The 16,587-nt window shown below is 41.6% G+C and overlaps 1 protein-coding gene across 32 annotated transcripts in view; it reads right to left on the bottom strand.

The window, feature by feature from the left end:
* Window positions 1-16,587, bottom strand: part of DLG2 (discs large MAGUK scaffold protein 2) — a 2,236,304-nt gene that overhangs the window by 547,598 nt on the left and 1,672,119 nt on the right. For 27 of the 32 annotated variants that reach the window (XM_043451476.1, XM_043451478.1, XM_043451480.1 and 24 more), the window contains one exon: window positions 13,478-13,633. The exons of the other annotated variants lie outside the window; for them this stretch is intronic. In XM_043451476.1, the coding sequence (XP_043307411.1) occupies window positions 13,478-13,633 (156 nt within the window). The remainder of the gene's footprint in view (window positions 1-13,477; window positions 13,634-16,587) is intronic. 32 annotated transcript variants of the gene reach the window in all.

Here is a 16,587-nt window from a genome sequence, read left to right as displayed (position 1 = left end):
TTTTCAATCTTCTAAGTTTGTCGAATTGATTTTTGCTTTATTACCCTTCACAGGGTTAATCAGAGTTTCTGAGAGGTTTGCTTGCTCTGGACCTTGATCCCACCTTTGAAAACCTAGAAGTGTACATTCCGAGGACCCAAACCTCAAACCCTGTAAGACACATTCGAGGAGTCCACACATGATGTGATTTCTCCAGAGCGTCTGCTGTTGACATGTGTAGACTACAAATAAAACCGACTTTAACAAACAGTAGACATTACCTGTTACAATGCACAATAGGTAGGATGAAGAAAATCCGTTTCTGTGGCCTAATTCAGAAATCTCAGGGAAAAGTGTTATGTCTCACTTTCTCCCACGAGAGTAAGGGTGAACTACAACTCAGAGTTAAGGATTCCTCTCAGTTACCAAGCCTTCCAGGCACTGCCTTCAGCAGGGAGAAGAGCTCCCATTAAATGTAAGCTGCCTTTTGAACTGTGAGTCACCGTGTCAAGTGAACACTGACCATCTGCCATTCTATACAGAATGTCGCTATCTGCTCATGTGTCATATGAACACACAGCATTGCTCCTACCCATAGAAAGGAAAACTCCATGACAGGGAAACTCCATTTTCATTTACACAGTGTTATTACTAGTGGAAGACTGGCAGATTGACTTGGTCTGTTCTTCAGGTTCACTACTCCCCTGGGTATTAGGGGATGGAAATGCATGAAGAAGAACTAAAGATTGCTGGCCAACTCTCTCAGCAGCTGACTTTGGACCTAGCACGAAAAAAGGAAGGGTCTAAAGACAAAGTCAATTTGAGTGGGCAGATGTGGAGTTAGAAAGAGCCCAAATTTTGAATATATGTGGATTTTTCACTTGCTGACCTAAGGGAAGCAGAGCTTCCCTGGTGGTTCAGTGGTAAAGAATCCGCTTGCCAACGCAGGGGACGTGGGTTGGATCTCAAGATCGTGAAGATCCCCTGAAGGAGGAAATGGCAATCCACTCCAGGATTCTTGCCTGGGAAAACCCATGGACAGAGGAGCCTGGCGGGCTATAGTCCATAGGGTTGCAAAAAAGTCAGACATGACTGAGCGACTGAGCAGGCACACACATGACTGAAGGAAGCAGAGGGGCTGCAGGATTCTTCATGTGAGAGGTCTCACTGGGGGCTATAGCAAGGGGCCTTTTAGAGAGAGAGGAGGGAAGAAACCAATGCCCTACGTCCAGAGGAGGACTCAGGAAGGGCAACTCTCCTCGTCTGTGATTTATAGAGGTCTGTGACCAGAGATTTCTAGGAACTCTTGACCAACTGGAGGCCTGCAGCTGCTTGAAGCATCACTGGAAAGACCTCCAGCCACTCCTTGACTTCCCACAGTCATCATCCCCATCCCTTCTGTTGTAATTTCTAACTTTGGGATTCTAAAAAGTAGATTGTCTCCTGAGAAGGTTTTTGATGCTCTGGAAAATGAAAATGCTAAAGTTGCCCAACCAAGAACAGTCTGTCTTCTTTGCTTCTCTGCTGGAAAAGTCTAGATTACAGGGCTGCTTTCATGGGTCCCAAAGATCCCAGAGGAAAAGGCTCCAACATGAAAATCAGGACAAGAAGTCTGGCTGGGACACAAACAGAGCTGCTCTGGAGAGAGCAAGAGAAACGGGGATGGCAAGACCCTCACCTGAACGAGAAAGCCCCAGCGGACCAAGAGTCCCACACAGAACCTGTCAAAACACGGAGGCGTGGGGCTCAGGGCTGTGAACACAAGACGCCCCACTGGGAGCCCTGGTCCAGGGCAGGAAGGGAAGGCTTCTCGTTTTGCCCCTGCCAGACACCGCCCAGCGCCTGGAAGGTTGGTGTAGGCATGGAGCGCCAGTGTGGACAACAGTGGGAAAAGAGATGGAGATCTGAAACGACATCATTCTAAGGGCTGGGACAGGGACAAAGGTGAGGAGACAAAGCGATCTGTCCTAAGTGAGGAGTGTCCTCTGGGGAAATAACGGGAAATAGGAGTGCGGACATGGTTGTTTAGGACAACGCATGAGTCACCAAACCCCTGCAGAGAAGAAAGGGAGGGTCTCAGAATTTCGAAATTATCCTGGTGGACTGGTCTCCTGATGGTCTGGTCAGAGACTTTTGTTTTTACTCACGGTGCCTTTCCTCAAAACCAGTGTAGCCTGAAGGTCTCCCTACAAGGAACTTAGTGCTAGCAAGACAGTAAGAATTTATCTAGCAGCTTGACATGTGAGAATGCAGAGAGCTGGAAGGAAATCTGGGCTATTACTCGACCTTCCGATTTCATATGAAAACAGTCTGAGGCATCCCTAGCAGTCCAGTGGTAAAGTATCCGCCTGCCAATGCAGGAGACACAGGTTTGATTCCTGATTCGGGAAGATCACACACACCACACAGCAGCTAAGCCCGTGAGCCACAACTGCTGAGCCTTTTCTCCAGAGCCTGAGAGCTGCTGAGCCCACCGCTGCTCAGCCCAACTACTGAGCCCACACGCTGCAGCTCCTGCATATACCTGCATGCCCCAGAGGCTGCACGAAGCAAGAAGGGAAGCCACCGCGGTAAGACGCCCGTGCATCGCACCAGGAGAGGAGCCCCCGCTCACTGCAACGAGGGGCCGCCATGCTGGCTCAGCTGGTAAAGAATCTGCCTGCAGTGCAGGAGACCCAGGTTCAATCCCTGGGTCGGGAAGATCCCCTGGAGAGGGAAATGGCAACCCACTCCAGTACTCTCGCCTGGAGAATTCCATGGACAGAGGAGCCTGGTGGGCTCTAGTCCACGGGGTTGCAAAAAGTTGTGACACAACTGTGCGACTATCATTTCACTTCACTGCAACTAGAGAAAGTCTGTGTGTAGCAACAAGCACTCAGCATAGCCAAAAATAAATAAACAACAATTTTAAAAAAGAAATAATGCCTAGAAACCAATGAGTACCTAAAACCTATAACTGTAATATCTAGGAGAAATACAGGATGGATTCAGAATAAATAAGGTTGAAAGCTAAGTGAAATTCATGCATATTTGAAAAATACAATCCATAATAAATTGCTAGACTTTTTTTTTTTTCCATAGTACCAATGTCTGTCAATTTTATCCACAAAAGTAACCCTCTGGGCCCAGTGGTCCCTACACCTCCTGAGAGCAGGGTCTGACCATTTCTGGATTGTGTATCCCCAGAAGTCCCCACCATATAATAGGCATTTAATACATATTTGTGGGCTGAGTGACAGTTTCCTCATCTGGAGCATATAAAATCTGACTAGATTATTTCAAAGTTATCTTTCATCTCTGAACTTGTATTAGCCTCTAGTTATTATTTTTAAACCTATAAGACTTGACAGGATGATAGCCTCATAATGATGACAGAGGCATAAGTAAGGAAGCAGACCATCAGAATAAATTTGAGAGGGATGAACATAACAGAGAGAAATATGGTTTTCATCCCTGGCCTCAGTCTGGGCCAATCCATTCTGTTAGGCAGGTTGTTCATACGAATGCTTGGCCAAGGGAATGAGCTAGGGCTGAAATCTGATCGAAATTCCACCTACATGTCACACTGGGGGCCCTAGCACATTTTGTCCTTCCTTCATCCTGAAGGGGAGAGATTTTAAAATTTAGACAAAGGCTCTGACTGGGTTAGCTGGGCCCAGTATATGTGCCACCCCTCCACTTAAAGTCAACCACACAACTTCTCTTCACTCTCTAATGTATTCATTTTCTCTAGAATAGAGTGATCTTAGGTTTTAGTATTCAGTTTGGAACACACATCTCTGCTGACTTTGAAAATCCTGTTCAAGGGATCCTTTACACTTCATATGAGCTTAAGGTCTACAGAACTGAATTAAAGAGTGGAAATGGAAGATTTACTTTTTCTGTTGTGAGACGTAAATTTTGATCCTTTAATGAAAACAAAATTCTACATTCTGAAATGCTTAGATCTCTGTATAAATATAAGCAGCCTTGCATAGCCCTTCCTCTCACACTGCCAACCCTAACATTCATCTCCTTTACAATTCACTGGGCTCACCATCAGGCCATGAGTGAAAATGGCCTTGTATAATAGTCTTTTATTAAAAACTCATTCCCACCTCAGCCTGAGCTATCTGTTTAGGGGATCATACTGTGTCATTTGGGGCTTTCCAGGTGGCGCAGTGGTAAAGAATCTGCCTGCCAATGCAGAAGCCATAAGAGACACAGGTTTGATCCCTGGGTCAGGAAGATCTCCTGGAGCAGGAAATGGCAACCCGCTCCAGTATTCTTGCCTGGAGAATACCATGGACAGAGGAGGCTGGCGGGCTACAGTCCATGCGGGTGCAAAGAGTCAGACACGACTGAGCACACACACTATGTCATTTAATACACACACATATAAATAGCTAACATTAACAGGGCACTTCATATTTATCAGGCACTGCTCTCTACACTTAACATATAACTTCATTAAATCTTTACAGCAACCCATGAAATGGATATCACAGTTATCACTATTATAAGACTGAGGATACAGAAGCTCAGAGTAGTTGTCAGCTGCTCAAGTTTACATAATTAGGCAGTGGTGGAGGCAGCTAACACTTTTATTCTAGAGTATAGACTCTTAACCATATATTTATTATCTATCTATTGAAATCTGACTATGGTTAAATGATGCATACTTTTTCCCCTCAGGATTTAATACTTGAGTATTACGTCTGATGAGAATAACATTCAATAGATATTTATTGAGCACATGTGAAAGAACCGATTCTGGTCCCAGCCTGCCAGATTCAAATCCTATCCTAATCCTGAGTGACCTTAGATAGGTCACTTCATCTTTCCGGACTTCAGTTTCTTCACTTGCAAAACAGGGAGAATTAACAAAAGCACGTACCTTCTTGGACTGCGGTGGGAATTAAGGGGCTAATTTGTATAAAGTGCAGCCTGGCAGCCAATGAGATTATATAAATGATAGCGACTGATTTCTCCTTCTCCTTCTCCATCACTATCATCATCAGAATAACTATCAGGACTACATGTCAGGAAATACAACAGTAAATAAAACAACAAAAACCTTCCTCTAATGAAATTAATATTCCACGTCCTGGTATACTCAGCTTGAACAATCTCATCTCATTGTTTCCACTTGTTAAAGATGTATCAGAGCTCTTCTGCAAAATTAGAATAATCATACCTACCCCAGAGATTGTCATGAGGATAAAATAAGTTAGTACCTATAAAAGTTTGGAACAGTGCCATGTACGTAAAAGCACTCAACATACATTAGTGGTTTAAATTTGTATCTGTGCTGTGGGTGTTATGGTTCCATGTCACTGTCTTGATTCTTTCTGAGTTCCTATAATTTGTTGCTATAGTGATTTTGCACAGCATTTTCCCACAACTACTTTGCCTCCACAAAGAACTGCTTTTGAAATTAAGCTTATCTTTCAGTTTCTTATGGCTTCCAATAACACAGTGGTTTACTAAAGTAAAAACAAAGATTGCTCCCCAAACAAAAAAAAAATATACTAAAACTGAGGGAAAATATTGATAACAGCTCAGGTAGGTAAATAATCCGGCTTTTTAAAAACAGCTAGTCAATTAAATTTAGATTGTTGCATCACAGAGAGTTATTTGAATGTCTCAAGATAGGAATTTTGGAATAAGACCCATCTGAGTTCATTTCTAAGCGCCCTGGAGACTCCGTCTCTGGACCTGCCAGGGTTATTGCAAAGAGTAAATGAGAGTTTAGGAACAAAGTGAGTAGTGTGCCTTCTCCCCTCCTTCACACTACATGATGCAATTTTAAATGTGCTTAAAAAATTCTTGAATTCTTAATGAAAGAACATCTCCTAGATCTTTAAGAAGAAGAACGTGAAGAGCAACAATAAATGGTATTTTTTAAAAGGGTCTATATACATGTATGGGCTTCCCTGGTGACTTAGTGGTAAAGAATCTGCTTGCAGTGCAGGAGACCTGGGTTCGATCCCTGGGTCAGGAAGATTCCCTGGGGGAGGGCACAGAAACCCACTCCAGTATTCTTGTCTGGAGAATCTCATGGACAGAGATGCCTGGTGTTGCAAGGACTCCACGGGGTCACAAAGAGTTGGACACAACTGAAGTGACTGAGCGTGCACGCATGAATATACAGGCACACACTGCTATATTTAAAATAGATAACCAGCCATGCCCTACTGCACGGCAGAGGGAACTCCGCTCAGTGTTATGTGGCAGCCTGGACGGGAGGGGAGTTTGGGGGAGAATGGATACACGTGTATGTACGGCTGGGTCCACCTTTGCTGTCCTCCTGAAACTATCATAACATTGTTAGTCGGCTATAGTCAAATACAAAATTAAAAATTAAAAAAATTTTTAAAGGATCTATATAGAAAATTCGTTAATTTCAAAGCAAGGGCGTTTCTTTCAGTGAGAATCCCTGCACAGAAAAGTGGCTATAGAATGGAATCCGGCAAGAGCCATCTCTGTGACTTTGCGGGAGTCAATTAATCTCTCCTTAGTTTCCTTAATTCAAATTGGGCTTGGTGATCACTTTACTTCAAAAAGGCAGCGAAGGCCTTTGAAGGAGAAGCTGCTGCATAAACGCAGGAAGGAATCGGGCCTTAAGAGCCATGCCCAGAGGGTTTCCTCTCCTGGTTTTAATTAAAAATGAAATTAAGAATTATTTCAGATTATATCAGCCTTTTAAAGAAGGCAAAAGAAGGTCAACGATTTGTTAAGCATCTTCTTTCTTCTTTTAATGGTGCATTTCCCAGATTACATCGTGTGAACAAAGCTCAAATTTTCTTTCAGGATCCACAGATTTGTGGCAGCGTGGGCATAAGATGTGGGGGACTGAGGGAGGAGCCACGGTGAATGAGAGGGATTACGGCTCCCGAGAGCAGAAGCCTGTCCGCTGTGGGAAAGCCCCCACTGGAGTCCTGGCTCTCCCATTTACTGCATCAAAACCCACCCTCCGCAAAGTTGTTGGGATAACTAGAATCAAGTATTTATACATGTGGAAAGTGCCTGGCTACTAGTCTGTGCTCCAGATTAGCTATCATTTTGTCTACATTCCTAAAATGGTACACATGGGCTAGAAATATTGCTATGTAAGTAGATTAAAAAAACATATATGAAATCACGTATGGGGTTCCCCAGGTGGTGCAAATGGTAAGAACCTGCCTGCCAATGCAGGAGACATAAGAGATGTGGGATCAATCCCATGGAAGAAGGCATGGCAACCAATTCTAGTATTCATGCCTGGAGAATCCCATGGACAGAGGAGCCTGACGGGCTACAGTCCACAGGGTCACAAAGAGTTGGACATGACTGAAGTGATTTAGCACGCACACGTGTGCTTCAGAAATATGCCATCTTTTACAGGGAAACTATAAATGTAATAATAAAGGGGGAAACATATGACTTTGCCAGTGGTAACAAGGAGGATGCTGCCCTTAAGAATGATAAAAGAAATGAACATCCACAGCTTTCTTATGGCAACTGGGCAAAATATACCTGTGCTGATAAATAGTCACCTGATTTGTGATAACACTAAAAATAAATATACATGAGCTCAAGGTTTTACAACAGAATAAGCAAGTGAAAACAATAATGACTAATGTATGTGATGCCTAGATGAAGATTCATTTTCTTCATTTCCCTGGATCCTCACACCAATTTTCCCCTTTTCTGGAGAGTGAAAGGTCAAAGGAAGGCCTCAAACTTAGACAGTCTGGACACAGTCCTTGGCTCCTCTATGACATTGGGTTGCCTTCATCTCAAGGAAGAGACCTTCCCTTATACTCTGCCTCCCTTTCCTTCCACTGATTTTCCTCCTACAGAGCTTCAAAATTTTGAGGACAAAGGTCTGTCTAGTCAAAGCTATGGTTTTTCCAGTAGCCATGTATGGATGTGAGAGTTGGACCATAAAGAAGGCTGTGCACCGAAGAGTTGATGCTTTCAAATTATGGTGCTGGAGAAGACTCTTGAGAGTCCCTTGGACTGCAAGGAGATCAAACCAGCCAATCCTAAAGGAAATCAACTCTGAATATTCATTGGAAGGACTGATGCTGAAGCTGAAGCTCCAATACTTTGGGCACTTAATTTGAAGAGTCTACTCATTGGAAAAGACCCTGATACTGGGAAAGATTGAAGGCAGGAGGAGACGAGGATGGCAGAGGATGAGATGGTTGGACTGCATCATCAACTCTATGGACATAAGTCTGAGCAAACTCCGGGAGATGGTGAAGAACAGGGAAGGCTGGTGTGCTGCAGTCCATGGGGTCGCAGAGTTAGATGATACTTCCTCCGTTTACTCTTAGAAACTCACCTGTACTTTTATTATAACGTTATTATAGAATGTATAGAAGTTATATTTGATTTTGAACTTACAGACTTTGAGACAGGTAAAACATTAATAGTTTTTCTAAAAGTTTGTAAGGAGTGGATGGTTGTCAAAGATAGGCCACCATAACTTTGGCTTATGGCTGAAGTCTTGTAACAGTCTCATGGACCTATGAGAGATAAGGTTAAGTTTCCTATGAATAATGGTTCTTTTAAATACTAGAAGATGAAACAAGGTGTGAGTGGGGGAACATTCCTCTCTGTGCGTGTGTTTACACCTCCACAGAAGGGACACTCTCAGAGCATGATTCTTCCCATTGGTATCTCTTATAATTGCCTGTTTTTAGTTACCTAGAGATTAAGTACACTGGAGAAACCAACAGCCTTTAGCAAAGGAACCTCACAAAGCACAGCAATGAATTCTTCATTTACATGGTCTTATTCACCTCCAAACCCCTAGCATCTAGGGTAATGCCTGGTGACCTAGTAGAAGTTCCATGAAAATATACTCTTCAAGGAGATGATGTTTTATGAACACATAATGCTTCAGAGATATTTCCTATCCAAAATCTGCCAACATATTTTAGCTAGACTTTATCTGGTTTATCTCAACCTCTGTTTATCAATTACAGTATAACAATAATTAGGACCATCTATGTAAAAAGACAAATGCAAACATGTCAGTATGTTGAGAAAACAGGCAAGAATGATATTCCTTGCCCCAGGAACATTAAAAGCTGAGTCACTTAACATTCTCTCCAAGAAGAAAAACCAATTACAACATCAAAAACTACATTTTTTTTTTTTAAAGAAAAAGGTATCTTTTTTCTTTAAAAAAGCAAGAGCCTCACAGAAACACCGTTTGTTTTTCATAGAGCTTCAAATTTTAGTCTCATTCCAGGCTCTGCCCATTTCTTGCTTTTGCAGGGTCTGAAAAGTCAATTACTCTAAACATAATCTGCAGCCTTAGGAGCTGATGCTTTGCCAAGTAATTTAAAATGCTTTGCTAAGGAAAACTCACAATTTTTCTCTTTTCTTTGAGATGATGCTATGGCAGTAAATTGCGTATACAATTAATTCATCCCTGGATATTTGCTATTAGTTCAAAGAGCTGAGAACTTGGGTATTCAAAAGGCAGAGAATACAGGTGCCTGACTCCTTGCTTTTGCTGACTTGCCTCCATTCTTCCAAATGTTGATCACAGATGAACTGGTATACTGGGAACGGTGCTTCACAGGCTAACTTTCATAGAAGTTGCATTCATTGCCATCTAAGACTATAATTACAATTATCAATGTGGGCATACTTCTGAAACACACTGTGGGAAATTCTCAAATGCCCTGAAAAATATACATTAACACATACTGCAACTTAAAGATGAGGCATTTCTTCAACATTTTTGGTTGGCCTTTTCAATTTACACCTTTGTAAAAAGTTGCCTTTAGTATAACATTTTGCACTTTGTCAATGCTTGACATTACTTGGTTGGATGAATCAACAGATATTTTCTTATAATATTCTTTTAAGGCAAAAGATCGCTAAATATGTTTACTTAACCATGAGTAGAAGTAAGAGTCCATTGTTGATGAAGACAATGGATTTGGGATCTTCATCATTAACAGAGTTGGCTAAGGGCTTGTCTATTTAAGTTCTTGTTGGCTACGGACTTTTCTGTCTAAGTTCTTGCCTACCTCTGATATTCTCTAAGTTATTCAAGGTCACAGTGGAAAAAGCAAGTGAGGGTGTCATAAATGGAACTAGAATCTTTGAACTTGTCCCCAGAATTACTGGCTGTATTTCAAGAAACATCTGCTCAGAGAGGTATTTTCCACTGGAGAGAAAGTAAATAATCTCTGAAAGGAACTGCCCAGTCTTCATGAAGAACTGAGAGCTACCTAATCAATCTACAGTATAGACAGTGACCATTAAGAAAACTGAAGGTGAAAGTGAAGGACGCAAAATGAATTTTAGTCCGTTGTTATTTGTTTCCACGCACAGATTCGTTCATTCACGGAGGTATTTTATACCCCTCCTAAAAACTGGGTAAAGCACAGCTTGAGTCATGACCTGTTCCTGAAACAGGTATCTGTTTGCTTATCAGTAGATCTTATTTCCACATGTACTTAGGCACTCAATAATTCTGAGTGCCCGCTGTACCAGACTGGGCTGTTAGGGATATAGCAGTGAACAAAATAGATGTTGTTTCACTCATTGACCTTGCAGCCCAGAATGTGAGAGAGCCATTGGGTTTACAAATCACATAAATAAATGTACATTTATAAATTACTTGAGTCAAATGGGAAAAAAGAGAGAGAGAGAGACTATAGCAGGGGACCTGATTTTCTCTTTCAAGGAGCTTCTCCGCCGAAGTACAAGTTAAACTCAGACCTAAGATGACCAGCAGTTCATCAGGCAAAGTGTGGGAAGAGCTTTTTGATTTGAGGAAAGAGCATGTGTGAAGCACTTGAGATAGGAAGAGATTTGGTGCATTTCCTAAAGAAGAAGAAGGCTGGTGTGAGCAGTGTGGTCAGCCAAGAGAGCGGTGACATGAGGTGTTTAAGAGGCAGGCAGGGGCTAGATCATGCACGGCCTGGATGCTATGCTAATGACTTTGCATTTTATCTTAATGCAAAGGTGACAGAGTGCGCTGATCTGTATTTTTAACAGATCACTTTGGCTGAACTGAGAATAAAACAGGAGGACAATAGTGGAAGGAGTGAGACCTATGAGGGGACTATTATAGGTGACGGAGGATTGGATTAAAGTGGTGGTAAGAGAAGTAGAGGAGAATCAATACATTTGAGATATATTTTAAAGGTAGGATCAACGGGTATTGAAGGTAGATTGGATGATGGGTGTGAGGGAAAACAAAGTGTGCAGTATGATTTACAAGTTTCGGCTTGGCCAATGGAATAAATGTATGTGCCATTTACTGAACTGGAGAAGTGTGGAAGAGGGTAAGAATTTCAGTATCAGTGTACCGGTGACAATACCACTGAAATGGATATGTGTGTGTGCTATTTTTTTCCAGAAACAAATAAGAAAAAATATGGAAAAAGAAAGGAAAGAAGAGGGGAAAAGAAGGGGATAGAATGATAATAAATAGAAAATAGAATTCCCAAGGGGAAGATAGAGGGTGGGGGTCAGGACTGCTGAGGGTATGTAATAAGAAAAATACATATTCAACATTATAGTAATTTATTTTTTTTTTAATTTGGGAAAAATCCCCTATGGTTTTCATCATGCAGATTATAGAAAGTAAATGGAGCAGAATCATTTCTGGTGGGTTTACACAAAGGTGGACTGTCATCCACTTACTGGTGAGTTTTTTAAGAAGGGATGTATTAAAATCCCCAGGGGAACGCAAGGAATGTGACTTTTGTGTTCATGAAAAGAACATGAGTTTAAAAAAAAGATTCATTGACACCGAGCTAGAAGAAGGGAGATGAGAAGGCAGGATAAAAATAGAGATAGGAAAGACAAAGAGAAATGGGTGGATTTGTCCAGCAAGCAAAGATGTCTCTGCCACCATGCCTATTCCAGTGCAGATGCTAATGGTCACCTGGGTGTGAATCCCAGCCCGGCCACTCAATGGAGGATGATCGCGGGCATGTCAGGTAACCTCTCAAGCCTTGATTTTCTTATTTGTAAAGCAAAGATAATGATCGCATCTACATCATAAGGTGACTGTCAGGGTTAGGAGAAATAATTCACAAGAAGAGCTTAACAGCACGCCTGGCTCAGAGGAAGAGCTCAATAAACGTTAGCTGCCTTAACGGAGCTGACTGTTTATAGATGCATAATTCCTAGCAAGTCATCATTGCAGCCTGCCTTCTCACTTCCCTATGGCTATCGTGACTTTGCCCTCTTAGCTTCAAAATCATATAGTTCACTGTATCAAGAAATAGATTTATGATTTGTTAAACATATTGGAGGATTCAATTAATATTTATAAAGAATTTTTTTAAAAAGCAAAGCTGTTAGGCTTTGCTTGTTGCAAACTAATGAAAATGCCCCAGCATAGCCAAAAATATGTTTCTCATTTATTTCTAGAAATGTTAGATATAATTTAAAATTTGGTATTTAACTCCCCTCGAGAGGCAAATCATTGACTTCTAAACTTATTGTTTGAAAATCTCCAAGAACAGAGATGATGTTCTAAGGAGATCTTATTCACTACGAATCACTCAAAAAATCTGTGTTTTCTCTGTCATAATAATATTATGAAGCCACGTGAAGATATTCTGTCAGAAAACGTAACAACACAAGCACCACATTCCATGTAGAAATATTACAATTGAGATCTTCCCATTTTACACTAAACTGGAACTATCTTATGGAACACTGTATTCTCTTTTTCTTTCTCTCACTGACTGGCTGCTTCAGTAAGATAGGATTTTACTATTTGTTATACATATGCTTTAGAATCATAATGTAGAATTTTGTCTAACCTTTAGACTTAGAAAAATTTGTTTACAAATTGTTGTAGAAAAACTCAAAACATCCTATAATCAAATCTGAACTCCACATTTATTGAGGGAATTGCCTTAACTTAGCTCTGACTTTAGTTTTCTTATATAAAATGGCAGTTACTGAGTAAGACAATAGATGTAAACACCTAGCATTATAACCTATTGTAGAGGTGAAGATTATATTCTTTGTGGTTAGTAAGCACCAACTAGTTCTGCAGTTTTGGATGCATTAATACCTCAAGGAGTCAGTTAAATGATGACATTAGTTTAATAATTTAGTTAAAATATGAAACGGCAATAATAGTATCAGCTTCTTAGGCGATGTGATGCATGGAGCAGAGCATTACTATTTAAAATGTACTAATCAAGAATGCAGCTCTCTTTGAACCTTCCGTATGAGGGGAAGGGTGCTAATTAAATTCCAAAGTACATTCTTTGGGAAAAATATAATTAATGCCTTATTAACAATGCATGGGGACCGAGAACATTTAGAGCATCGTGTGATCACGTGTCAGGGCTCTGTGATGACAGCAGGAGATCAATGCTCTCAATGTCTCCCCCTGCCCCATGGGAGCAGAAGGGCTCTCCACCCTGAGGAAGATGTAGGGTGCAGAGCAGCGGGTGGAGGCGGATTCAACCCGTTCGTCCCCGTGGAAGCACATGCAACCGGAGAAGATGAGGTGAGAAAGCGCATGCAGTACCTGATCATCTCAGAGTCGGGGAGCAGGCCTAGGTGGTAGTGGGGGTAGGGAGCTGAGAGAAGGAAGCTTTTGTCACACTCAACAGGGGAATAGTGCCTGGGAGAAGCAGGCTTATCACACAGTTTGTTCACAGTGCTGTAAACGGGTTCCGGAGGCCTGGTGACACAAGAGAGAGAGATGCAGGGTTAGCACTCACCCCGGATGACGGGCCGCTAGCAGCATCTTACCGTAGGCGACAGCGAACGCCCCAAACAATGCCACGGCTTCATAAGGCCTGAGGTAAGAGGCTCTTTACAAACAGGTCCTTGGGTTAGAAATCGGAACTTTGGCTGACATGTGGCATGGCTAAAAGTCATGCGTCAAATACCTCAATAGAGTCACAGAAAGAGACATGCGTGTGCGCTCAGTCCTGTTCGACTCTGGGACCCCATGGACTGTAGCCCGTCAGGCTCCTCTCTCCATGGAATTTTCTAGATAAAATTACTGGTGTGGGTTGCCATTTCTTCTTACTCCAGGGAATCTTCCTGACCCAGAGATCGAGCCCATGTCTTCTGCATTGGCAGGCAGATTCTTTACTACTGAACCTCCTGGGAATTCCAACAGAGTCATAATCAACTTTTAAACGTCATATCTTTTTAGATAAGCCAGCCTGAAAGGCCAAAATTTGGGATCCTCTGACATGGCTCCTTCTTACACTGGAATCTCAAATGTGAACTTCGCATAGACTTTCGCTGACCACACTGGCCAGGACACCTTGAAATTTTTTCACAGCACCTATTCATATTTTATAATAATCTTTTCTCAGCATAAAATAATCTTTTTAATATTTTCTTTAACTTTTTATTGTCACTCTCACTACACCATAAATTCTATGAGGAGAGAGACTACATTTTTTTTTTAACCATTTACAATACAGTGTGGCACATAATACATACTCTGTAAGTATTTGTAGACTGCATGTATGAATGAATAAATGAATACAACTTCCCATATTTACACTGCAAAATTTTTGCTTGGTGATTTGTGGGGGGTGGTTGGCTTTACCTAAGAATCTGATAGGTTCCTCCATATATTTATTCACAGTGTGATTCCTGCCCCCTAGAATTGACTTCAGAGAGTTTTCCACAAGGAAGATTTTAGTAACATTTCTATTAAGTGAATTCATCTAGGGATACTGAAACATCATCTAAAATAGCAACATTTTTACAGCTGATATTGACCAACATGCATATTATGATCAGATAAAATTTTCTATAGTTTCTGGTCAAAGATTCATATACTGCAAAATCCTCTTTTTATTAAAAAAGTTTCACAACTCTCTTCTCCATTTTTTAAACACACGGTCTGAAATTACTTCCAGCATCTTTCCATTACGTAAGAATGAAAAGACGGGTATGGAAATGAAAGGACTGTGAGTGGTCAGGGTCAGGGACCCAGAAAGTGTAGGCTTCGCTGGGAAGGTGAGGAGCAAGTCAGGAAACTGGGCCGTGCCCAGAGTCACACCCAGGGGTGGCAAATTGCACCTCCTGGGGCCACAAGACACCAGAGGCAGCCAGTGGTGGTCACGAGCCTAAGCAGGGGCACAGAAAGTGCACTCAAGGACGGCATGGTCTGCGTTTCTGTAGCTGCAGCCCTCAGCGTGGCTCCTACTGTGTAACAGGTGCTCAGTCAATGCGGACTGAGAATGGGGAACAGTGTGGAACAGAGGATAAACCAAGCATTAAAAACGAACTACCTAATTTACAATATTACTGCGGTCAATCATGTGATGTCATCGTAGACGTAATGCCTAGGGACCTGGATTCTTTTTCAACACAAATCTTTCCATCACACAGGAGATTCTTTGACTTGTTTATTCTATATAACACAGCAGAGGGGCTGAGGACGACTCCAGAGGTCTATTTGTCCTATGCAATAACGACCTCAGTGGGAAAATGAAGTACTTTACAATGGAGTCGGCTGGTTCTATCCCAGCGGCTATAACATTTACAGGAAGAGTTAAAAGTTTTTCAAATAAAAGCCATATTTATTAGGGAATGTATCCTTAGAGAAGACAACTGCTCTGTTTTAAGAAAAATCCAGTAAGTTCATAAATTTCTGTTTATCAGTTTATACATATACATAATTTATACTGGTAAATACAGCACTTAAAAGAGGCAACTGTAAATTATTCTTAAAAACTGCTCTTTTTTTAAAAAAAATGATATTTGTTTTTCTCTTTCTGATTTATTTCACTCTGTACAACAGGCTCCAGGTTCATCCACCTCACTAGAACTACTTTATTGCATTCCTTTTTATGGCTAAGTAATATTCCACTGTATATATGTACCACAGACTCTTTATCCATTTGTCTGATGATGGGCATCTAGATTGCTTCCATGTCCCAGCTATTGTAAATAGTGCTGCTAGTAAACCAGTACAGATGAACCTATTTGCAGGGCAAGAATAGAAACGCAGACATAGAGAACAGATTTTGGACACAGCAAGGGAAGAAGAGGGTGAGACAAATTGAGAGAGTAGCATTGAAACATATACAGTATCATATACAAGTTCAGTTCAGTTGCTCAGTCGTGTCCGACTCTGTGACCCCATGGACTGCAGCAGGCCAGGCTTCCCTGTCCATCACCAACTCCCGGAGTTTATTCAAACTCATGTCCATCGAGTTGGTGATGCCATCCAACCACCTCATCCTCTGTCGTCCCTTTTTCCTCCTGCCTTTAGTCTTTCCCAGCATCAGGGTCTTTTCAAATGAGTCAGTTCTTCCCATCAGGTGGCCAAAGTATTGGAGTTTCAGCTTCAGCATCAGCACTTCCAATGAACATTCAGGACTGATCGCCTTTAGGGTGGACTGGTTGGATCTCCTTGTAATCCAAGGGACTCTCAAGAGTCTTCTCCAACACCAAAGTTCAAAAGCATCAATTCTTCAGTGCTCAACTTTCTTTATAGTCCAACTCTCACATCCATACATGACTACTGGAAAAACCATAGCTTTGACTAGACAGACCTTTGTTGGCAAAGTAATGTCTCTGCTTTTTAATATCCTGTCTAGGTTGGTCATAACTTTTCTTCCAAGGAGCAAGCGTCTTCTAATTTCATGGCTTCAGTCACCA

This window comes from Cervus canadensis, chromosome 29, assembly GCF_019320065.1.
Source record: "Cervus canadensis isolate Bull #8, Minnesota chromosome 29, ASM1932006v1, whole genome shotgun sequence".
Lineage (NCBI taxonomy): Eukaryota > Metazoa > Chordata > Mammalia > Artiodactyla > Cervidae > Cervus > Cervus canadensis.
The sequence above is the reverse complement of the archived record's forward strand: the minus strand, read 5'-3'. Positions and strand labels throughout refer to the sequence as shown.